This window comes from Corapipo altera, unplaced genomic scaffold (assembly GCF_003945725.1).
Source record: "Corapipo altera isolate COAL_440 unplaced genomic scaffold, ASM394572v1 55, whole genome shotgun sequence".
Taxonomy (NCBI): domain Eukaryota; kingdom Metazoa; phylum Chordata; class Aves; order Passeriformes; family Pipridae; genus Corapipo; species Corapipo altera.
The window spans coordinates 3,949,685-3,976,395 of record NW_020884882.1 but is presented as its reverse complement, the minus strand read 5'-3'; the positions used below and the strand labels follow the sequence as shown (position 1 = coordinate 3,976,395).

Below are 26,711 nucleotides of genomic sequence, written 5' to 3'. Positions count from 1 at the left end.
CAAACCTGGTTACACTCTCTTACATTTATCCATTGAAGGTATAAATAATTTATATCTATTCTCTCGAACGTTGATCCTAAAATACTTCTGAATGCTTTCGTATTTCCACTTCAGCACCTTCAACTGCTAGTACAGCCTTCAGAGCAAAACCTAAATTATATACTTAGTTTTACATCACAGAAGGAAATAGCAGGTTGATCTGCTGCTTACCCGTACAGCTTCAGACTTCTTATGAAACATTTCTTCCATATTCTTTGCTAACTTTTTCACAAGCTGGAGGCCATCAATTTCTTCTATTGCAACATCCTTCTCATATTCTTTGTATTTCTGGAAAAAGAAAAAAAAATAGGGAAAAGTTATTCACAGGGAACCAGCTGAAATTTTGACAACTAATTATTAGTTTCATATTACACTTTTACTGACATTTTTCATTTATGTGACATTTAGTGGTGTGACAGCAGACTGCCTTGTGCCAAGATGCCATTGCAGAAAGAGAACAACTGGATTGGAATCAGAACTCCATTTAAAAGAATAATAAAAATATTTATCTCGTGCACTGTAGGAAAACGGCAATTCCCCTTCACAACACTTAAATTACATCTCCCCCCAACTAAACAACAGCCAAAAAAAAAAGTAGCCAAAAATACATGTATCCCATCCAAGAACCATTTCAAACCAGTGATACGCTCGGCAATCCACTGAATCTTAGCAACCTAGAATCATCATCCTCCTCCTCCTAAGCAGGACTTCCTGTAGACATCTATTCCACAAGCTGCATACAATGCTTACATTATAAATACACACACTACAAGCTTGTCAAGACACTTCCATGCAAAGAAAACCCTAAACAAATCACAGGAACATGAGTCTTCATCCCAACACAAGCATAAAAGGATCCTTTATGCACTATGGATGAGTATCACCGTATGGTCTCGTGTCGCCATGTGACTCTCTCTCAGAATGCCTAGGCACTAAAAATATATTCCAAACTATTTTTATCTTCTATTTTCTGCACATCAAAATTTTTTATTTATCATTGTTTATAAGGAAGCTTGTAAGAATGAATTATTTTCATTTTCTTTCCCATGTCATTCCAGTATAACCCCTGCTCTAAGAACAGATGCCTTTCAGTCCAGCTGTAGTTTGCTCATCTCCTTCTAAAACATGTATGGTTCTGTTGAACTAATCACTGCCCATTTCCAAATCCTGAACCTCTTCACAACCTGTACCTCCATGACACCGCAAAGAAGAAGAAAGGCATACCTGGCTTTTGCCAGTTTTATCCCCGTGTGCCAAAAATACCTTCCAAACCCTTAGGACAACCCACAGTACGGTATTTGAGCCAATAAAACGAAATGATTCTATTCAAAAGATTTATTACTAGAATTCACCTACAGAATTACAATTATCTCCAAACTTTGTATAACTCCAGAGAGAGAATGAAGAATAGGACAATCAAAAACAGTGGGTTCAAAGTGCCTGGATGAACATTAAAATGATCAAAACAGTGAATAAGTCATGACCAGTCATGTCCTGGCTGCTGATGGAAGAAAGGATTTTATTTTAGGAGAACATTGTGCCCATTTCTTCCAACAAAACTAATTTTCAAGGTAGAATGACACTTTGGACTTGCTTTAAAATTTATACTTCTCTGTGAAAACTTGTGTGAATATTTTAATAAAGAAACAATATTTGATAAAACATAATTTGCAGACAATTTCAAAATAAAGTTAAAAATACAAAGCTGTCAGTAAATATTTAGGGCAATAAACTTTTTACATTCCATAATTTCAGTAATAATTTCATTTTCCCACACTGTTTCCTGTGATGAGTCTCTAGTCTGAGACTTCGATAGCAGCCTAAGCAACCTAAGAAACCTCAAGCAGGCCACTTGTGTTTTGCTCCCTTGGGGAAGGAGGGGAAATTTGATTTTTTTTCCCCCCCTTCTTGGTTGGACCTTAGATATCATAAGCAGAGTTCTGATTTTAACTCTGCAAGTCCATTTATGCCATTACTTGAGATAAGAGTGGTTTGTCTACAATAGAAAAATATATTTTTATTATTTACTGGAGCAAATACAAGAACACGGTAGATAGAGAAGCCAATATTATTGTAACAAATACTGTGATAAATTGTAGTAAATGATCAGTAAATTGAAAACATTGCCAGGTAATTAATGATGTCAAAGTCTGTCCACATCCCACAGGATTTGAAGCTTTGGAGGATTTAAAACAAATGAAGTACAAATTTGAATCACTTATTTCCAGCTGCACAGATCCTGTTCAACATCATCTCACCTTCTGATAAAAATAGTTTCCTTTAGACTTGACTTTTGAGTTCTTAGAAAGCGTTCTAAAATGCATCACTGGAAGAGATTGCTTTCAGGTCATCAGATTTATTGATTTAAGCTTTGCCATCAAGTGAAGAAAACCAGGCAATTATTCACTGTGTTTGTGAGAAAACTGAATGGTACAGTTCAAGTCCATAAAATTTTCGAGACACACAAAATCCTTCCACATACTCTGTTAGGTTCTTGTGAGAGCATATTAAAAAGCCACACTTCTCAATTTTGATTAACCGGTGCTTTTGAAAATTAAAAATAACTTGTACTCAAAATAGATGTGAATGATTTCTTAACTGATAATTTTTGATTGTATCATTATGCTTGCTCATGGTACATAAATTCTTTTTTTTTGCTAATTTAAAAGAACATAAAAGAAGAAACAGAAGATATTATTTAAGATCTATTTGAAAAGACCACACATCTTGCCTGGTGCCTGTCTAGTCAGTTGTTGGAAACCTGCAAGGACATTTGCAACCAACAAGGAGCGGTTACTTGATCTGCAAGACCCTACTAACCAAGAGGTTTACATCTCAGGAGGTTTGCATAATATGTATTTTACATTCACATAAGAACAATTCTACTATTTTTTCAGGCATTAGTGAAAGGTCTCAAAACAGGAGAAATTACGTGGTTGGGAAAAGCACTGTCCTTGTGCTCCAGCAATTGTGTCTGGAAGGAAGAGGTGCCAGTCTAAACTGTGTCTGTGCACTTCCTCTTAGCCCTCACTCTGCATGATGCTGGGAATTTAGATTCAATCTAGAAAGTAGTTGTTTTTATAACAACTGCCAATGCAAGAAACCTGAATCACACAAGATAGTGAAAAAACCAGAATCACAATAAAACCATAACAAAGGCCATCCTTGATAATGGATTCTCTTCCTTTCACTGCAGAGGCTCTCAGACCTCCAGCTCTCATCATTTCCCTACCACTAAATTTTTACATATTAAATTTGGGGTTAATATAAATAAACTAAAACAGCAAAGTCCCTTTGAAATAAGTTTGAATTAGTTTTTAAATGAAATTATTTCATTTTAAGGTAATCTTGAGAAAGCAGCACTGTGCCACTATGGCTCCAACTAAACAAAATGCTATCATGGAGTGGTGAAAAAAAAACAGTTACTGAGCCAGGTTGCCCTTTATATTCCAGACTTGCCAACTACCTTGCAGTACTGCTGCTCTGAAGGGCAATTCCAAGCAATACCTTAAATTGACATTTCCCTTTGCTGTAAAAATTATGAAACTGATGATAAAGCTTTTAATTTTAACATTAAAAAAATTAAACCCTCTTTTTTTTCAGTATTTCATAGTTTTATTCCTTTAGGGGATACTGAAAAGTTCTCATAATTTGCAACTTAGGCAGTAATACATGTGCACTGTTATTAAAGGGAGAGAAAACAACTATCACTTCGCTATAAATAACTGACCTGCATAAAAAAAAGTGCATGAAAAATTAGAGTCATAGCTGGATCTTTTCTTTTGATAAGCGGATTTCCAATTGTCTAGAAGATTGAGCAGATACAACTTCTGATTTGCTGCATTATAAAAAAAGAAAACCTTGAAATGCTGATTCTTTCTGCTTGCAAAAATCAGCATTTGGTAAGAAATTCTCCAGAGAGACAGGAACATTTATCATTTGAGAAAGCACACAAAAAATACATTATTTCTTCAGCATCTGTTTTGCCAGATCATTTCACATAAACACCGGGGAAAGACAGACAGTATTTCACTGTCAGAACTCTTAATGTTTTTCATGAGTTTAGGTGTGGGGTTTTTTCTCTTGCTTAATAAATGGTCATCTAGAAATAACAAACCAGAAAGCAATCTATACAAAACTGGGGTCAGGAGCCTTTAATACAATCCAAGTATTTGGCACTGAAACAACAAACACACACACCCCCCAACAAAAAGTGCAGATGCACAAACAAAAAACCCAAACAAAAACCCACAACAAACAAAAACTCCACCAAAACCCAAACAAACAAAACCAAAATAAAGGTAAACCACACCAAAACCTACATAGTTTGAGTGACTAAGGCAGGAAAAGTACACTCGAAGCAAGATTGTCAGCTACAGCTGAAATGTTTTCTCCTTGTTTTTACTTCAAAGAGAAACATTATCTTTGTGTTCCAACTTGTAGCTACTTCTATCAAGTCTTATTGAAATCAAGATATTTGCCCTTATGCTGTATATAAAAATATTTCAAGTTACTTACAAGTGTGTAAACAGTCCTTAGTCTCAGTCTTTCAACAAGGCTCTGGGTGCTTTGTACATCTGCAGAACACTACACCCATTTACGATGAAAATAATTCCCACTCCCTGGGATTTTCAGAGCCAGTAAATACCACTACCATCCTGATTAAAGAAAGGAATTCAACAGGAATCTTGTAATAATATTATAAAAGTAGTCTCTCTGGTTGCATATTTGGAATGGATATATGTCTGTGAGGTGCATTCATAGCTACAGTTGTACTTACTTTACAAATGCTGCTGTTTGAGGGGTTTTGTCACAGACATGTTAAATCTATATATGCATACATACATTTTATGTTTTACAATGAAAAAGCAGAACCGGCATGCAAATGGAAGATCAAATATCCAATCTATCCATTGTTTCCATGACAAAAATAAGTGTATGTTTACTCCATGCCATTTCAAAAAAACCGCTTGCAGATGTTGAAGTCTCAACATGGCAAAATGTAAAATGAGATCACAGAAACATACACTTTTGATTAAATCACCAGCTTTTGATTTCATTTAATATCTGTGGCCCAGTAGAAGGGCTGTGCTGGGCAGTGATGGAACAGTTTAAACTTGCTTCAGACACTGCCATGGGATCCTAACAGTGACTCCCTTCAGAATGCAAGTGCTCATCTGGAGGCTCACAGGAATTAATGGGTTTATTACAACTATTTGAATTCTGTGAGATTTCCTGACAATCAAATGTAATCAATGAAAGACTCTGCAAGACTGCTAAAAGCTCACAGCTAATACAATTTGCAGCAATTAATGTTGTTTCTTTAGTTACAGAGTCAAAAGTTATGTCAGGGTTCTGATTTAGTTCATTGTTTACCACTAAACCCATGAATTTCATCACCTGTGCTGACATTCCTAACCAAAGTTGCCTTGAATTTTTAGGTAGAGTTCTTCTAGATTGTAGGGATCAGAAGGTTATTATACGACATTTCTATGCATAAAGAAATTTTTTTTCTTTCACTTATCTATTCCTGATCACAATGTAACATTAAAGCCCATTCATTTCTATATGCTCTTCTTATTGTATAATGATTTTTACATGTAAGTTTTTATCACAAATGCACAAAACTTAAAATAAATGTTATTAATCCAGGATGCTTTAAGAACACCTACTCCTCTTTACACGCTATATAGGTTTTGGTTTTGGGGCTTTTTCAGTTATAAAGCCTAAACCCTGCAATATACATGAAGCAAATCAAAAATGTAGTCTCATTAGTTGCTGCCTTACCCCATTAACAGTTCTGTTGAAATTAAAGGCTCTGTGCACAGAGCAGGGGTTTTAGCAAAATGTGGCTTTGAGCTTTTGAAGCAACACGAAGCATATATGTAGCTCTTGATCTAGAAAATCTCTCACAGCATTTTATAAGGTGATATTATTTTAAAACAATATCCACGTTCGAACTGATGGGACAAAACCACTGAACGTTCAGACCTTACGTGGCACGAGTTCCTGCAGTGCTCCACCACACCAGCACACGCCTCTTTGGCACGTGAGGGATGGCAGAGCAATTCCCAACAGAAGATTTAAAATCATCCAGCACAGCCTCCAACTGCTTCACTGGAAGTGAGGGGTCGCTAACCATGCGTGCACCACCGGAATAAACCTGACTGGAAGCCAAACAAAAAGCTGTCTCCGGAATGACGTGAGCGTGTGAGTGGGAATCTGAGCTTTTCCACTGAGCAGAAGGGTACTCAGATGGCACTACCACAGCAGAGATATCAAATACAGATGGTGTACTCCTCTGATAGACTCATCTGTGAATCTCTTATTCATAAAAGATTCTGTGTTTTCGCATTATCACACTGACCCTATGGTGGGGTGGTTTTATTAAACTAGAGTGCCACTGTTACATTGTTATCTAGCCCTCCTGACTCTAAAATGCATTCATTCAATGGAGCAGCTTTAGGGCCTTAAAAAAATAAACAAATGTAAGATATTTTTTAAAATTTTGTTGTTGAACAAAATTATTTTAATTCAGAGCTCATATATAATTTTTCATCCACAAATCTTCAGACATTATAAAGGACATATCTGTCATTATCTCCACATATACAAGGATATTGGACTACACAGAAATTCAGTGACATGCCCAACATCACACAACAGTTCGGAAATACAAAGAGAAAAAGCTCCCTTGGTTATTCTTCCAGTGCCCTGCCCAATAAACCACAGTCAACTTTGTTACCTTCAGCTTGATCTGCATGGAAAGATGAGTCACAACAGCACACTTCTCTTCACCTTGACATTAGAGAACTCCTCAGTAATTGGGAGTTTGTGTTACACCACATTACACACTCCTATTAACCTTTACTGAACCTCTTTGTGTTGATGAAATCCATCAGCAATGACCAGTGTGATGGCACACTCATTTTCTGCAGAGAAATTTTCCCTCACTTCATCAAATGACTCCAAGGAGCTCTACATTAGCCTGTCACGTTTGACTCTTGCTACACACAGGTATCTGAGGACCCTCTGTTGCCTCAAACTCCAGCAAAATAGTGAAATATTTGTTGCATACTACTTTACTGTGATTAGCTAGTCAAAGCTGTACCTGGTATATTATAGGCAAAGATCAGCTGTCCTGGGAAATTTGTTATCATCAGCAGACTTGACAAGGATAGTTACTGCTTTCCTTGCAAAATAATTTACACATTAAAATCACTGCAAGGGCACTATATCCCCTGCATATTTAATCTTTACGAAGATATTAACTTCTGATCTTTTTTTACCTCATTGCTATATGCAGGTGCTACAAAACCAAATGCATTAAAGCAGTAAGATTAATGCAGTATTGTAATTTTTACTTGAAGCAGCTAATAAGTCTCTGCCAAAAAAAAAAAAAACCAACAAAAAACATAATATTCACTACAAATAACACTCTAGTTAGGCAATCTAATTCCAAGCAGTCAAACAGGAATACATTCCCATCTTTCCCTTTAACAGAGTTGCTCTGGTCAGTGCTCACTAGAGGAATGACACATATTTGAGAAGGTTTGCCTGGCTGCTGCCTCCAGCACCCAGTGGCAAAGGCCAAGGGGACTTCAGACTCACTTTACAGGAGTGTCAGCTCACCAGCTTTCCTGAATATGAATATGAACTCAATCATATTGAAAACAGTTGAAAAAGCAAGTTATTGTCCTGCAGTTTATGTATCAGAAACATCTTCACAGGGCAGCATGGATGTTTTAAGAACAAATTAACAAAGGCTATTAAAAACTGCTTTAGAAATATATTTCACAGAAGCTATCTATGTCACATACCTTTGCTTTTATTTCAGAAAAAAAAACCATAAAGTTCTCTTTTAAGCTTGAAAAAGAACATTCTGGAACTCCTTTTTCCATAATGATGTTCTTCAAAACTCACTCCAGTATTTCACATAAACTGCTTTACATGAGGAACAAGACACCCATTGATATAAATCTGCAGAATTAAAATATGACCCGGAGCACATGTTCACCCAAGGCAAAGCAATCACTGTATTTTCAGGTGAAAGCAAGTATATTAGAAGCAGGTACAACTAATCTGCTCCTCACAAAACACTGAAGAAATGTGAGAATGCAGTCCTTTCATCCTGGATAGCTATTCTAGGCCACTGAAGATTCAGAAGTAGGGAACCTGACAACTTACTATCTTCAGCAATTCTCAGAGGGATGAGATAGTACAACATTTTCTCTTGTACACGAAACTGCATTAGTCTTCTCTGAAAGCCTTTATGGCTATTGGAAACAAGAACAACCAAAAGAGACAGCTTGCTTTGTGCTGTAAGATCACAGGGTACATCCACAAACTAATTTTTTCAATCAGACTTTCTTGATAATGGCTTTTTTTTCATTATCCTCCTTTTATCACTGCGTGTCTCTCTCCCTCCTTATTGTTCCACCTCTGCAGACCAATGTCTGCCTTACACCCAGCTGTTGTTCTGGGTTTCAGTATTTCTATCTACTTTTATTAGACAACGCTTATTTTCCATCTCAGAAAAATTATCTTTGTCTTCCCACCTTCTATGGTTGCCACTAAACTAGAAATAAAACAAAATGAGCAACAAAGAAAGCTAGAAAGCTGGAGCCTGCAGAAAAAGAATGAAGTGCCTTCCAAGACAAACCTTTGCTTGGCAGTATCCATGACTTGTGACAAGATTCAAAAGCACTGCTCATTTAGAACAGTTCATGGCTTTTGTTCCTCAGAAAAAGAAATGCAATCTCATCTCCTTGGGAGACCAATTTAAGTTTGCAATGTTCTCTATCGCTAACATTCATCTGTGCAGACACTACCTCTAAACCTTTGCCCTTTGCATTAGGTGGAACCTTCAACATTAACTCTTAAATGGGTTTTATTTCATTGTTTGTCACTATGAAGGACATGGCATTGACCCCTGCTGTACTGTCTCATCATTGCACTTTTCTGTATGCACCTGATAAGAGCATTTATATTGATTTAGGGGTTTAGACAAGTATCAGAATATTACGTACCAAAGGGGACTCAAAAGAATGAGAAAAAGCATAACATATCTGAACTCAGGCACCTAAATTTAGGCTCCAAACTCTTAATTTCATCACTGAACATGAAAAAATAATTTGTTTTCAAAATCTCAGTCACATCAAAGGCAGCAATGTCAGAATATTCTCAACATCTCTGAAAATCAGACCACCTGCACATGGTCTGAGTGCAGATGTCTTGAGAAGAATTCAGCAGGCTAATCATAAAAAACCCAAAAAGATTTGGAAACCAAATTATAGCATTTGGCAGTGCCTGGAAGTGTGAAAACACATTTGTGGCTTTGCCATACAGCTAATGCTTTTCATTTCTATATGGGATTTCCAGTCACTTATAAAACTTCACAAGAAACAGTATAGGATGACCAGCCTTTCTGTACCTTTAGGGAGAGTAGTATATTCATCGTGAATTCTTTCAAAGCCTCATAAAACAAACCAGCAAACACACAAGGAAAAACAAGGGGTTAAAGTTTGACTGCCAAACCACACTTAATCCAATATTTAATAACTGCCTTTGAAATATGTAATATGATATAAACTAATGCCCTGCACGGCAGAACTTGCACAGATCTTTTCTCTTTGGGCCACTTAGCTATGTTGTACATGTTCTTAGATTGCCATCTGAAGTACTGATGTGCTTTTCTCCCCCAGAGTTTTTTCTCTCTCACACTTTTAAAATTTAAGCTTGAAATCTGGTTAAAGAAAAGCCCTGTGCATCAAAGTCACAGCCAGAGCTCTGTTTGTAGCTCTTGCTTTGGTTTGGGGGGTTTTTTGTTTGTTGGTTTGGTTTTGTTGGGGTTTTTGTATGATATGCCCATGCTATACCATACACAGGTATTACTGAACATCACTGCAAAGAGTAAATAAACAGATTGAGCAATTTAAAATTTTGCAGAGAGGACTGAAGTCCAGCAGCCTCAATCTCTGTCCTTATTTCCCCCTGAAACTGAAAACCCAAGTCACTTTTATTAAGCTCCCTAATGATATCACCTTCATCAAAACCTATGTCAAAAACTAATCAGATTCAGACCCTCTGTTAGAAATTTGTATAGTTTTGTATAGTCCTGTCTTTTTCTCCTCTCTCAAAAAAACCCCAACAAACTAAACAACAAAATAAGTTGGCTACCATGCCAGTATAGATTTATTTTTGCGTATTTACATGTCAGTATTTGATCAGATTGGAAACATTTCAACAAATCATCAATTTAGTGCTGTTTTTGAAAAACGAAAAATCTTTTGCCCAAATTAAATCTGAACCAAATTTATTTCCAGTTAAAGTGCAGGGCACACTCTTTTTTTCTATGTGCAGTTAGCTGCAGCAAACGTACACAAACCTGGAGATGCTTATTCAGCTGTTTTTGATTCTCAAAGGACCAGAAAGTTTTTTGTAATTTAAGAATTCATTACATTAACAACAGAGTTCATCTCTCAAAAAAACACAAAAGCATATCACATATAGCACTAGAATAGGTCATTGCCATAGTGTATAGCAATGAACTACTCAACTCCAGAGTCTATAATAGAATGCATAAACTAATACATTTATCAAAAAAAGTCCAGAGCTTTGGCACTAGAAAGGACCTAGCAACAGCTTTGTTTTGCTTGGTCAATAAACCACTCTTAATGATAATGTATCTATGAATTAAAGATGCATCAATCTGCATAGCAGAGAATAGAGGCCATGAATAACAGCCAAATCAATACTATGAAGTCGTAAAGAATACAGTGTGCTCTCCTTCAGGCTAATGGTAATTAATTTACTTTTGCTCCCTTCACACATGAGAGGAAGCAAGTAGAAGAACACGTTAATCACATAGAAGTTGTTAATTAGAAAAAGAACACATACTGTTATCTCTTTACTGTATCTTTTCTGTTCATATGCTTAGAGTACTTAAAAGAATATGACTTTATTTGCACATATTCAGAGAAAGCAGCTTGTGTTTTGGGAGCATATGCACATACCGGTTGATATTTTCAAGCACTAGAATTTGAAAGTTTGTTTCTTAAATGCAAGATCTTGTTCTAGGTGGGATGTTTATTAGTATAAACGACTGATGCCTAAACTTACATTTCTGCAACAGAAGTACTAGTGAATATACATATAGAAATGTTTTAAGCCTTATGTGGTTCAATACACCAAAATGGAAAGCCTTAGCATTGAAAACTGCTTATGCTGTGGCTTAGTTTCTTTGATTCAGCTCTACTAGTTAATTAAATATTTTTTTTATTTTTTTTTTTGGCAATTAAAAAAAGCCAGGTTTAAGAGATCAGCATCTAATACAGGCATCCCCTTCTTAGGAAATAAAAAAACATTTGGAGGTCCTCTTAATCTGATGGACTGGCCATAGACCAGTAAGCCTCTAGAAGAGGAAACAAGATAAAGCTACTGGTCCTCTGGTTTTAAAGAGTGCTCTTACTTTCTAAAGAACAGAATTTTAATATTCATTGTGTTTGAATTCTTTTAAGTACCATTTTGGAACAAAGTAAACCTTAAACTGCTAACAGTACATTTTCACAAAGACATTGAAATTAGGGTTTCCATTTTTATAATACATTCTTCATGACAGTGTTCAGCAAAGTGCCATCAGCAGACTGCTGCTACTTCATTGCTTAATAAAAATACACAATTTCACTAAACCTCCGAACATCAAACAAAGGCACCAGAATCACAGGTTACTGCCAGGCAACCTACTGATAAATTCCACAAGGAGCACCACAAAGCAACGACCTTGGTGAACTGCACTGAGGCCTCTAAGCAGCAGAGTAATTAACATACACTGAAGTTAAAAATCACAAGTGGTCCTACTGCAGCACGCAGAACAAGTCAGCACTTAAGGCTGTCTATATGTGAATTAGGGTCCCAGTGGCCATTTCCCATCCTTCCCTAGTTTTGCTAAACTCCTGCCCCCAAGCACGGAAAGGCTGACTTCTGAGTCTGAGCTTAATGTTGGGCTGTTCACTGTGTAAAAACAGTCAGTGTAGGGTCACATCTCCATTTTGTGAGCTTTCTGAGTTGTTGTGAAAGAATATAATGCACATAACCAAGGGCAGAATACTCTCAATTTCCAACACTTTGTCATGTTAACCCACTGAAAATTATAGATATTACTGAGATTCTTGTCAGACTTCACCCTGCATTATAAACACCTTGGATTTACTTCCAGGTTTCCTTCTTTCACGAAAACGTAATTTGTACTTTATTATTACGAACACACCAAGAATATTGCGCATCAGTAAAATATGATTGTGGCAAGTGGACGTTGTGTTTGCATTTGGAGGTGTGGCAGAGCCTGTGCCGCATGCCCAGCACTGCCAGAGGCATACATCTGTTTGTGCAGTTCTAGTTCAGTAGTTTAAGGAATGAAGTATCACCTCATTACAGAACTGCCATGTATGAGTGAATTTGTGGAGCTTGCCCTCCTCACAGTCAGACAGTTCTAATCTCCTTGCAAACCACAGTGGCAGCACGGAGATGAAGTGTTAAGCTTATCAGGCCTCATCTGTACCATCACCTACTTAGTTAAACCCAGGCCATCCATTTCTCTGTCATTTCTTTGTTCCTGAGGTGCCCGAATGCATAATAGCCACTGGCAAAAGATGCAAGATATCTTTAAGGCTTCAATAGAACACCACCTACAATTTTTTTTAAACCTAGACTGAAAGCAATTCACAAGCACCATTTTAATCATAGGTTGCACTACCTGTGTTTTTTCGTAATCTAGAATTTTCTTACACTATCAGCACACAGAACTACTGATTTATTTTATATTAACTTTCAGTGTTTGCACAGAAATTCCTAACTCTGAAAAAGCTTGTTTTTCCATCACAGTATCACAGTTGGGAAGGCTTCTGGTAATTGAAAATCTTATGGCATAATAAAACCAACTTTGTTCTCAACCATTCTTTTTGGGCATCATCAAGCAAATCAACAGAGTTTTGTTTTAGCCACAAAATAAGGATTGTTCTTCTGTCCCTTTAAAAAAAGGTTGCCTTTAATTCCTTCAAAAATACTTCCCTTTTAACCATTTGGTTTTAGTAACACAACTATGCTTTCAAAATCATACCTTATGAATTTTTATTTCAGGAATAAGGCCCAAAACTGTACAAATGAGCAACTGCACCCACAAGATATCCTAAACTCCGGGCTAGCTAGAAGGCTTGCACTCAGATCCACATCATGCTGCTGTTTCAGGAGCATCTGAGCCAACGCAGCAACCTCCTGGTGAGCTGTTTGACCACAAGATCTTCCTGAGCCAGGGGACTGAGGTGGACTAACCCCCAAGGTTCCCAGTCACCAGCTGAAGGAGACTCTTCCTCTCACCCCCAACTGTGGTGGAACAGCAAGTAAACCAGTTTGATTGGGTGAGTTAGCAAGACTCAGCCACACCACCTCCTTTGGGTTCAACACATCTTCCAGACCCCTGCTGCAGGTACACGAGTACTTCTGAGATGAGGCACTGATGCTATTCCAGACCCAATGTCATGGACAGCTCTCAACATAAACTGGGAAAAGTCCTATTGCAGCTGTGACCCGTCTCTGGGGTGCTGGACATACACAAGCAGCATGTTGCTTATCCCCACGGGGCCCTGCACAAACACTGCAGCCCCACTGATCAGGTTACGTATCATCCACACCCAAACTCACCTAAAGGAGATTGGAATATGGAAAAGATCCTTTTACAGGAACAGCCCAACTTCATTAATTCATATCTGCAGAGCCTGTGTCGAGTCCTGAGCATTATTTATGCTTGAGTGGTGGCGCCATCTTACATCTCTAGATGTCTCTAAAACACCCTAATCTGACGTATGCTGAACAATGCCTTAGTGGATAAGGGAATGTTTCCCAGTCTTTAAAACAAACAAAAAACTGCAATGTTCATCATTTGCTTTTGGCTCATTCTTCAAATTTTCCTGTTCCAACTGGAGACTAAGAGTCAAATCATGAGAATGTTGCCAATCACTTCATCAGTAGCTCCTTGCAAGTAAGGAAAATAAAATTATATATTTATAGGAGACAAAGGAAAAGGGAACATTTATTGCAGTGAATCAGATAACTCAGCAATAACGGCCTACATTAAATAATGTTAATTTGATTCCTGTCAATTTTACAGCTTTTCTGTCAATCCTGCGTTTGACAAAAAAATCAGGAAATACTGACTTTTATTTTTGCAAGTATTCCAATCACATCCCAGCCCTTTTATACTCTTGGTTCAAATGAAGAGTGTTTGATGATCACTTCAGAAAAGATTTGAGCTCATTCCCAAAACAACAAATAGAAAATTGCATGAACCCATTGCTTAAGTAACAATCTAAAAATCAGGGCTTAGATGCCACAAGGTGTGAAATAGGATACACTACACAAGAAGCAACTAGAAGCCTTGACAAGACAATATTACTAAATAAAACAGTGGAGCAGAAATTGAAGAAAATGCAGAATATATAAACAGAAGCATGCTAAGAATATCTGATGTCTGGTACTAGCAGTGAAAACATTCTTCAGCAAACTAACCTTTCACCATACCATTGTGCTTTCCAGGAAAAAGTAACTACCAGTTACCAGATTTAGAACTCTGTGATGACCCTTATAGCTGAGAAAATATTCTCCTCCATACATCAGGATCTCCTGCCAAAACAGAACTGAGGATACCCAAGTTGCCATTATATATTTTTGAAGAGTGATTCATTTCACCCTAAACAGTTTATTTCATGATTAGTGGTTACAGAAATAACCCATCCTTTATCACTTTTGGTGAACCATTACCATCCCATTAAGAATACCATCACTAGATTATTTTTTTCTCCCCATCTGGTTCTGCTGACCCAGTGGGTAGGATTTCTTCTGGAAAAGCCACAGAGATGTGATGAGGCATATTTCCATGAGGCCCTCATAACAGTCTCTGGTTACTGTGGGATGACAAGAGAAGAAGTGCCAAAGCACACAACAGCACAGCTGACAGGAAGATAATGTCCCAGTGCAACTGTTCCTGGATAGTTTACTGTTATTGCTTCTGTAATCCTCATCCCTTTGTTCCATTAATTAGCATGCAGTGGCTATAATCCTGCCCAGAAAAAGTCTTTGTTTCTAGATAATAATTTCACTAACAAGCAGAAACATTTTACAAATTTTATAACAACAAATGAGTAAAGGTCAAAATCAGCTGGTCATCTCTGGCTTTCCTTGGAATTCTTCAGTAATAAATTTCTAAATAATATCAGTTAACAGCATATGAAAGGATCAATAAAGTTAAAAAAAATCTACAATTCCATGACTATTAGGGCTTAACTTTTACATATTTTCTATGATAATGTAGTAATTCCCTTCTGATTTAAGAAGTTGGAGGTAGGTTTAATGGTCATATATGGACAACAACAAAGCATAAATGTGTCCTCTTTTTTGCACAGCACACTAAGAGCCATAACAAAGCACTTGCTAAATGACAATTGGGAAGACAACACAAATCTCCCAAGCACTGCGGCTCTCTTCCCTGCACTGCAGCAGTCTGCTGATGGAAGTATTTTAACTTTCCTGTGTCTTCATTTCCTCATTCATAAAACAAATTAAATCTGTATTACAGGGATAGTTTGATGCAGAAATTGTAAACATTCTTCAATATTCTTGTATAGAAAAAAAATGTATAAACTTCTTAAATACGTCATTCATTCACTAAAATATTTACAAGATCTTCTGAAGATGTTTGAACTTAGAATCTTGTGAATTAGTTTAAAAGGACCAGGTATTAGCATATAGCACAAATGGAATAAGAATGAATAAATATCCAAAAGGACCATTACATTTATTTCTACCCCAGTAAGTATCTTAACAAACCAGATCTTTGAAGCTGTATCAGAAAATTGAGTTCCCTTGAAAATATTTTCATAAATGAATGGCCCACATTTTTACTAAAATAGCACATATATTAGATATACAATGTTTAAGACTTATTTAATATCCTATTCCTTTCCCAATAATTTGTATCATACATGTTTATGCTTCTAATTATTTGTTGTTCTTCCAGTTACTGGTCCTGGCTTGCCACCCTTTTCCAGAGCTGAAGTCCAAAAAAAAATATCCCATATTATATCAAGTAGTTTGACAAGTTTCATTTGAAGAAATCACCATTTTGTTCTATAATAAAACATCTAGTCAGGCAGTATATACTGAAGCTTCATTTTTTTCGTCTTGAATAAGATACATTTAAAGTGAGAGCTACAATATAAATCAAATCTGATGCCAACTGTGCCTTGTACTGAGGCTTTAAATTTTAGAACACTGAACTGTCACATTATTATTAATTCCTTCAGAATTTAGCTTTCATTTTACATATAAATATATATTAAGAGAGAAGAAATATAGCAAAATTATGCTTTGTAGTTCAAATACTGCTGAGACAGACACAATCTGTCTAGTTTCAAGCAACGCAATAGTTGCAGTAAATAATAAAATTTACTGTAATATTAGGTGACAGAGGAATGAAAAACTCACAGAAAGTATAAAAAGCCTTACTATTTAAGCTTAAACTTGTTTTCAAACATCAGTTATTTTACCAATAAATGAAACTTAATAATAGTGAAACAGGCTTTGCAGAAGCAGTTACTTGAGAGTACCCCCGGAAAATTTGAGTCAAAGGGATTTTGGTTTTGCAGTAGAATTAGCACAAGTGAAATTCTGGGTTATAATGAAAGATATATTCTCAGAGGAAGAATGGTCTAGTGGTTGAGATATTAACCTTGGACTTGAAAGAACTGGGCTCAAGTCCCAGTTTTGCCACAGAGTTTTGCATAACCCTGAATTAGTCACTTAATTACTCAGTGCTTCTCTTCTCAAGGTATTAAACAAGGATAATAATATTTCCATAGTCAGCTTCACCTTGCTTCCTTGGCTTAGTCTTGCAAATCAGGAAGGAAACAAAATCTGTGAAAAGCCCCAGTAGTTTAGCCCCAAGAACAATTTGTTCCAGAACTAAGAATTAGTTTCTGCTTTGAAGCCTTGGCATCAGTCTCAGTTTGCATCGTGGAATCCCAAACACCAAAAATCCTAGGAACCACAGAACTAAAAGATTTGATGATAATAGCATTCCAGTAATAATATTTGTATCACATATACTGTACCTGCATAAAAGCCAAAGGCTTATTGTATTGATTGCTAGAAAAACTCACCTAACTTCAAAACAAACATAAGTCAGAAAACATTTTTAAATAGATTATCATATTTTCAGCACATATACTCTGTGTGTGCTTAAAAAGTGAAAAGAATACAGAATTTTGAGTAAAACTTGAATCAGATGTAATAAAATGTACTTTTCATAATTCACATGCAAGAAAAATATACAGACTCAGAAGCAATGCTCTTTATGCAGCAAGAGCACACAGTACCTGTCATTCTGAAGTACTGCAATACATTCAAACAAACATAAAATAATCATTGTGTTTATCTGCCATGAAATGTTTATGCACATAAGTTGTTACTCAGTTTGTAAAAATAGTTATCCACTTTGCAGAATCAGATAAATATGTATCCCAAAGCACCACATGTACTTTATATCACTTAAAAATAGAAAAACAGTTTTCAATATAAATTCCCTATTTTTATTTTCCTCAAAGAATTCTTAAAAAATTATTGCATAAAAATATTTTCCAATCACTAGTTAATTAAAACCAACACAACTCCACAAGAAATTAACTGTAATTACAACCACAACACACTTATTTTCTATTTAGACTCCATAAAATCATGCACATATCAAGCTGAAAGCTTTTATCAAACACAATGTCAAAGAATTTAAGCTGATGAGCAACTTAGGACATTTAAAAAAAGCAACAACAAAACCATTCCAACTGAGATGTCAGTTTGCAATAGTTTGGAAATTAAAGCTATTACTGTTCCTGTCCATAAGCTTGCAAGAAAAAGAGAACATGCTGGAGAGCAGGACAGAGGGACAGATGTCATAACAGAAAGATGTAGAGACACACTACTTAAAAAGGTAAAGGAGGTGAGGTTCACGTGTTGAACAAGAAAAGAAAATTACATTAATTTGGAATTAAGGACCTGGAACAGGAATTAATTCTTCTTCTGGGCTCCAGAGACAGAGCACCACAAACCACCCAAGCTTTGCCTTTGAAGTTTATGTCATCCTCAGAACTCCTTAGTGGAATTATGGGTCTCTAATTCACGGTTGTCACTATTTATTCCATACATTATGGTTCCCTGAATTTCATTTGCACGATGAGCACTCACACACTCATTACCCCGGGACCATTATGTACTGCATAAATCATCATTTCCTTTGTTCTAAAGCCGAGTGTGAAATCCATCCCAACGGAGAAACAACAAAATCTAACTGCACAAGCAATTTTCCTGTATGTCAGATTTCTCCAATCCAAAAATAATACAGAGAGTTCTACACAAACTATTTGCTTCTCCTACAAGTTCCCATTTGGAAATACAAAACGTCTAACTATACTCAGTTTCTTGGAAGTTAAAATAAACAAACCAAATAGGGACAAAAGACTCACATAGTCTACCAAATCAAGCCACTATATTAACAGATCTTTCGTTAACCACAGGCAAAAATCGCTGTGAAAATGAGGTACCAAGGCAAAGCTAATGTTATTAAAACAGCTTGAAAGAAAACATTACTTTATTAGTCTATTTCATAAAGTTAATGTGGGGGAAGATGGCAAGGGACATGCAAAAAATATATTTAAATCAGCCTAAAAAAAACTTCAGGTAGGAGGGGATGAATCTTCTTTTAGGTTGGGGGTTTTTTTCCCCCATAAATCTGGAGGGAATTGCTTAATGCATTCTATGTAAGTGTTCTAAATCATTTTAAACTAAAAAAAATCGCATACAGCATATGATAAATTCCTGCAAACCCTCCTTCACCAACTTGATCAAACTGACATCAGCACAGCTCCCACTTGTGCAAACAGTATTCACAGGAGAAGCAATTGCCAGAAAGATCTCAAGCATTAAAGCATATATAGGCAGCATGAAATAAAGAGTACAAAACACTGTAAAAGTAGTATGAAATATAAGAATCTGTAATTCAAGCAGTAGCAAGAATAAAGACTTATATACGATCCAAATGCAATATAATACAAAGAACAAAATACTACTAGAACTAAATAAATGCTGTGACTGGTCTACCTGAAGCCTCAACGCTGCAGAGGTACTGCAGCAAACAGTATTGCATAGCAATTGATATTGTTTTATTTAAAAAACGTTTATAATTTAACTGACCCCCATATGAAGTTTTTACTTACTGCAGCTTATGGAAAAGGTGAGAGGTTTGAAAACACAGAGATCCTATAAAATCCTACAACTAGAGAACAATTCAATATTTCTGCTAAGACTGAAGGGGTACTAAACAGTACCTTGATGTAACTGCTATCATCAATTTCTATTCATCTAAGAACCATAAGAACCTCTCACTACATTTTGTGTTTCACAGGTGTTCTATTTAATCAAAAAATAAAAATCAGTTTTATCAATATTCTAAGAGCTCATTCAGCAATTACAAATCACTAGTGAAAAATACATTGTTTTTTGGGAACTGATACTGTGCTTCTAGTGGCCACAGTGGCTCCAATCCTCTCACTTGCAATTTTGAGGGCTGCAAGTGTGAAAGTGTACTAAACCCATCTTCTACCTGAAAAACCACTGAAAATACAGAATCATAAAATTCTAGCTTAAAATTTCAGTCATCTGCATATAGGCCCTCATCTATATTTACTCTGTGGAGTATTGATCCAGATCCAAAGAAGTGACTATACTTTACCATGACAATTTGGTTTCCATGCCTGTTCCATAAATCTGCCAACTGAAATTTTTTTGTTGGAAACAAGTTTATGCACAGGCATGATGGTCACTTTTCAAAACAGAACAATAAGATTAATTTCTACATTTAGTTTTTTATTTATACATGTTTTCTCAAATTTCCAGTGTAAATCATCCATGTCATGCACTAAATCATTATGTTCTCAAAAAAAAAGAGAAATAGTGAAGTTTCAGTTTTGAGCTATTTTTAAATGCAGTACTATACTAAAACCTGCTGCACTATTGTTTCAGCTCTGATACTAAGTACATGAAATGATGAAAGATTTTCAAATTATATAGAGCAGAACAGTGGACTATATGCATTACCTTCAGCCATACGCACAGATCAAACAAATCCAGGCATGTTCAATGGGAAACTGTATTATGAGGAGAAAAATAAAAACATATAAAATCTCAAGATTCTTCTGTGGCACAGAGTTTTTCCATTCTTTCCAGACTGCCCCAGCTGCTGACTGGGCTCCACTTCACCATAACTGCACCTGTGGCTGTTCCACCCACGTAGGTCTTGCATCCAAAGGAAGTACTGACAGCACTCCAAGCAGGTCTGCTGGTGACAGAACTCATGGGGACAGCACAGCTACGTCCTTCCTGTCTGGATGGATCAGACCAAGGCAAGGAGCCCTCATCCCTGGGTCAGTGTGTGGGGAGCAGAGCACAGTCAGACTGTTTGCACCTGGCCAATCTGCCCAGCACGTGCCAAGTCCTCCTGCAGTTGTGCTACCCCTGCTGTCAGGTCCTTTGCTCCTGACATGTTATTACAATCTATTAGCTCTGACTCAGGAAATCAAACCAGGTATTTTCTGGCATAAAGTTGACGGTGTGCCCTGACTGCTTGGACTGTGTGGGGCCATCTGAGCACATGTGACCTGCTGTGACACCTCTTGAGTGGAGGGGCTTGGTCTCAGCCCAGTGTACTCAGTACACATCACTCCCAGATGGTATCCTGCAGCAAACTAGTCCCCACAATTCATCTTCTAGAGAACAAGTTGGTTGCTCTGAAAGACAGCCCAAAAAGAGAGCCCTGGAACAAAACAGGGAGCAAAAAAATTCCTGGTGTAGACAGACCAAATGTCAGTAGAACACACCAGTGGCCATTAGATTTTATAGTTCTAACATGCCCAATTTCAGCAAGCACTGCAACTTGTCTGATTTTCAAAATTAAGTCACTTCAGTTTTATTCCCCAAATGCTCAGAGAATAGAGGTATAGGGAAAAGAAGAAAACAGCACTAAGCTTTAGGCAGACAGACAATTCTCAGCTGACAGTGGGTATTTTGTGCCCAAGTCAGATGAATAACCAGTACCTGTGAGAGACAGATTTAGGACTGCTGACTCAAGGGAACGAAGGCAGAATTTTTATCCATTTTTCTAACAAGTTTTAATCATACAATGCATTATACGTGCCTACATTTATATTATCCAGGATTAAAGTATAAATAAGGAAAGAAACGAGAATTTCTGAAAACTAGCATACAAATGCAGGCATGTGAGATTTTCAGAAAAAGTGATCTCCAGTTCTGAAACAGACAAACTTAATCCTCAAATCTATTAATCCAATCAAAGTATTTATATACTGAGCACTTGCTACTTTAAATATGTCTGTTGGGAATGGAGACAAGTTTCTGGTACAGAAGGTAGCATTAGGTTCAGTTTCAATAACACTCAAGTTTCATAACTGTACCAGATCCAGGGTGTCAATAGCCACAAAACTCCCTCTGCTCAAGAATTTGCCACTCAGTAATATTCAGCGGTGTGTTTTTCTTTATAGCTGCTTCCTGCCTTTATTTTTTTAAAGCAACTTGCTCTGAGTAGGCAGTTTGTTACACAAGAGTGACCTTCCACTATGTGTCAAAGTGCAAAATGGACTTCAGATGCAGTATTACAATGTAAGAGAAAAAGAAGTCAAGGTACACCAGGCAAAGCTCACAGAGACACTCTCTTTCTCAATCTTTCTCTTTCTTCTCTCACTCTCTTCAAATTATCAATTTGAAGAATGCTCTGGATAGTGCACAAATAAAACCACATATCTCACAATTTCAGTTTCACGTAATGTTTTCATTCTTATCATATTTTAACCAGCTAAATACACAGCCTTCTCTATAGAAAGGATATGAAAAGTTAGTAAATAAAATAAGAATCAACAACTAGATAAGCCTACCAAAAGTTGGAATTTGCATAGTAGTTTTTCCAATAGTAGTTGCACTAACACTATGTACAAATGTAACACAATTTTTACATAGCAAACAGTTCTAAACACTTAACAAATGTTAAGGAAGAGGGGTTTTTAGGGTTTTGGGGGGTTTTTGTTTGGTTTTGGGGTTTTTTTATTTTATATTTTAGAAATCAGCATGAAGGTAAATAGATTAGCCTGCCACAGCTCAGAAAATAGCAAGTTCTGGGTTTTTTTACCATGTATAAATTAATTTTGATTTTAGCTTATTAAGATATAACTAGTTCTTGTTAAAACTGTACATATCAATGTTTAGGCATAAACTAATATAATTTTTTCCTTTTAAAAGAATACTGAAAAAAAGCCCTAGGTGCATACTGCTCCCCACATAAACCCACACAAAACCTTATACAGCAGAGAAACTTGAAGTAGCAAAGTAGCTGTGAACACTGTTCAAACACAAGGCCCACCAAAAGCAAGCACTTCAGAATTTCAACAAGAAAACTTGTTTCTGCCATTCAGACATGGAAATCATTACTTGAAATTCAAGTAGGGGGTGTGTTCTCTGCCCAGAAAATTTCTGGCTCAGGTGAAGTGTCCAGACTGAAGATAAATACCTGGTGTGTACATCTCTGGGGCAACAGCAACGTCCTTCAGGGTGCTTGGTCCTACATAGCAGCTATTCTGCCCTGCAACCCCTCCCTCCTTTCATCTCTAAAGGCAAACCACGTACTTTGATTGTCTTTTTCTTCTTTGTGTGGCTGATATTTCTTTCCTACAAGAAACTAAAGTTGTAAGACATTTATCAAGCAAGCGAGCTCTTGAATTTCTTCTGCCTACAATTTAATAAAACAAGCTCAAAAATCAATACAAGTAGAAACAATCTTAAAACTATAAGCGACTGAGGGTGTATTATATTTGATACTCTAGATAAAATAAACTTGAGCGATCACAGATCACACACCATAACAGCAATAAAGCAGACAAGATTATGGTAATTAAGAAGTAGACAGATCAATAAAATATCTCTTATATTTGGAAAGTCAGCAAGTAGCAGTTCTTTGAGTTTCTGACCTAGAGAAGTACCTGATAGATTATGCCAGGGCAACAAAAAATGTATCTTCAGCAAAGAGCTTTGTTATGTGTTTAGCCTAGAGATAAATGAAAGATAAATGTTAGATTTCAGGGAGCTCATTGCAAAAAATGATTTCAAGGAATTGCTGCTCAGCACTGCCCAGTCCAACCCGAGTTAGGGACTTCCAACAGGCACCAACTGTGTCCTCAGTCACTACAAAGGCAAGAGAGGTGGATGCACCTCTGAAAGACAAAGAGCAGAGCTCAGTGGTACAAGGAGAGGCCAGACAAGATGACAGGGTTCAGCAAGACACAGGATCTGCGGTGTTTGTTGGCAGATACTACCGAGATTATCAGTGCCTAAGAATTGTGGTAGTTAGGACATTAGAACAGCACTGTGTGTTACTGTGCTACTGCTCATCACTAAAACATAAGGCAGGTTGGATGGACAGTGCCTGGAGCAGCCTGGTCTAGTGAGAGGTGGAACTAGATGAACTTTAAAGTTCCTCCCAACCCAAACCTTTCTGTGATTCTATAAGGCGTGACACAAGTGTGAAACACGGGACATAGATGAGGTTTGGTATCAGTGTGATAAGCCCTTGAAAAGTTTTTTTTTTGGGCAAGAAGCAAAAGTTTGTCTTTGTTAAGTGATATTCTTGAAAAATAAACCATCTGTGCATCTGCTTAGTACACTAAAGAACTTGTTGTAGTGTTCTCTCACTGGAAGATTCCCCAAGAAGATGATAAGAAAGCAGTTGTAGCACTGAAACACGATGAACAAGTCAGAAGTACAACCCCCTCAGCAGCACCACTTTACACAAGGTGTAAATGTAAAGCACTGAAATTACCATCACAAAAAACCCACTGAGGTCAACTACATAACCAGTATTTAAAAAGCTGACAGTCTCCTGTGCTGATGAGAGAATAGTGGTTTTAGGACAGAAAAAAAATGAGCTCTTATGAAAATAAATCAGGGACTCTGTGCTGGGCTCTTCACTTCTGCAAGAAGGTTATTTTCAGCTGTTCACAGCAGAAATATTAGCATCATCCTCATAAACATTTCAGTCCAACACTATTAGACAGAATAGCAGACTGAGAAATGCCCATTGATTTCCACAGCTATTTCTATGTTTTTATAAGAAAACCAGTATACTCATACCAAGTTAAGAATTTATTTTGTTAGAATTTAAACAGAGGCAGTAAACTTACATATGCTTGGGTGCACACACACCATTCCAGTTGGGAATAAACAACCCTTGCCTCTCCTTTGAGAGAGAAAAGCTTAGATAAAAGAGAAGAAAATGACAAAACAGAATGGGATAAAATTGAAGACCGAAAGGTTCAAGTTATTTTAATATCATGAATGTTCATTAAAGAAACCTAAAACTGCAATTTACCATCCTTAAAGTAGAAGCACACAAGTATTAAGTGGAACACAATTTGGGAACTGTACTAATAACTGTCATTTCATTATCACAATAAATGTATTATTTAGCTTCCGTTAATTAATAAACCATTTGTCCAACCAGCCATCAATAGACCATAGTGGTGTGGCACAGTACATCTCTATTTATGTTTCTAAATATTTTCTTTCCCTGCATGTAGTTCCTATTCCACCAAAGCAATTTGAAGATATAATTTTCAGTATAAACATCCATTTAAAAAGTAAACTAACAATAATTCAACATTTCAGATGAAAGAAAACCAACCAGCTTCCAAACATTATCTCACTCTGCTATACTTTCATATACAAGGACTTTGGATTTTCTTGCCTCAGTGTCACTCATATTTTAAAACCTTTCAATAGCTTGGATGATAAAGCCTATTTTTCTCTTACCAAGATACGCAATTCCATCCTCAAAAACCTGAAAGGATACGAATTTTGTCAGAGCCCTTGAGTCATGAATTCCTTTGCTTATGCTTAAAAGGGTGAAAGAACTGATCTTGCAGGGAAAAAACAAAGACCAAAAAAGCCACACCTAACATGGCACCGAAGCTGTACCGTTCCCAGGCTACACACAGCAACAAATTACTCTCTCAAAAGAAGAATGCAGGTCTTACATGAAGTGGAACAATTAATTTCACGCTTGTCAGCCCAGTCTCAATAGTGTGTTGATTTGAATCAGATATTTGTGGTGCATTACCACATGCAGCGGACAGTCTTGATGCCTCCTGAGCAGACATATTGCAATGATGACTATCATTGTAAAACAATCCATCAATAAGAGTAATTACAGTATTGATCAAAATGGCTCCTTGTTTCGTATCAGAATCAATTCTCAGGAGTTGCCAGAAACAGAAATATCTAATGGACTATTCCATCACTGCAGCAACTGAAACAGCTAATATTCTGGAAAGCTCTTAATAATTACTCATTGACTCTAAATTTCTGCTTCAGTGGTTAACTATACCCTGCTTACTGTTGCTTGAAAGTCAGTCGCAGTGGTTGAAATAAGATTCCAATGCAAATTTATAAAGTGCTAACATCTGCAAAAAAATTCAAAACCACCTTATACAATTTCACTGTGTTTTGCTAATCAGAGAATCTAATTATTTTTCTTATTACATTGTTTCTGGGTGAGAAACTGCATTTTGGATGCCGACAGCTTGTTTTACAGTGGCTGCTCTTACAGTACTCTACAATAGGCAGGGTGGAATTCATTATAGTTCAGATTATAAACAATAGAAGGCATAATACCATTAATGGCATATTTTTGTGTAAATGTCACTGAATTATAGATGGTGTTGAGGTAGCATCAGCTTTTAATGCTGCACTATAAACCCTAGAAGACATAGAATAATAGAATAGTTTAGATTGTAAAAATACCTTTGATATCATCAAATCCAGCCATTAACCCAGTACTGCCCAGCCCACCACTAACCACATCTACACATCTTTTAAATCCCTACAGGGATGGTGACTCCATCACTTCCCTGGGCAGCCTGTTCCAGTGTTTGACAGCCCTTTCAGTGAAGAAGTTTTCCTAATATCGAATCTATACCTCCCCATGGCATAACTTGAAGCCATTTCGTCTCATCCTGTAACTCGTTATCCAGGAAAAGAGGCCAACATCCACCTGCTTACAATCTCCTTTCAGTTGTACAGAGCAATAAGGTCCCCCCGAGTCTCCTTTTCTCCAGGTTAAACCCTCCCAGCTCACTCAGTTGCTCCTCTTAAGAGAGGTTCCAGACCCTTCCCAGCTCTGTTGCTCTTCTCCGGACACACTCCAGCACCTCAACGTGTTTCTTGTCGTGAGGGGTCTAAAACCGGGCACAGGATTTGAGGTATGGCCTCCTCAATACAGAGTGCAGGGGTCAGTCACTGTCCTGGTCCTGCTGGCTCTATTGATGAGACAGACCAGGATGCTCTTGCCTGGGTCTGAGCCCCTGGTTGTCCTGTGCTATATGGTGGCACTCAAGATTATCTACTCCATAACCTTCCCTGGCACCAAGGTCAGGCTGACAGGCCTGCAGTTCCCAAGATCCTCCTTCCAAACCTTCTTGTAGATGGGCACCACATCTGCCAATGCTTAGTTAACT

The 26,711-nt window shown here is 37.0% G+C and overlaps 1 protein-coding gene across 8 annotated transcripts in view; it reads right to left on the bottom strand.

Moving 5' to 3' along the window:
* Positions 1 to 26,711, bottom strand: part of CACNA2D3 (calcium voltage-gated channel auxiliary subunit alpha2delta 3) — a 484,187-nt gene that overhangs the window by 314,673 nt on the left and 142,803 nt on the right. For 7 of the 8 annotated variants that reach the window (XR_003527193.1, XM_027640431.1, XM_027640432.1 and 4 more), the window contains one exon: positions 211 to 327. Coding sequence is in view for 7 of the 8 variants with exons in the window: in XM_027640430.1 (XP_027496231.1) it covers positions 211 to 327 (117 nt within the window). In the remaining variant the exon portion in view is untranslated. Of the gene's footprint in view, positions 1 to 210; positions 328 to 22,714; positions 22,810 to 26,711 lie in introns of those variants that run through there. The other variant, XM_027640434.1, reaches the window with a different exon arrangement.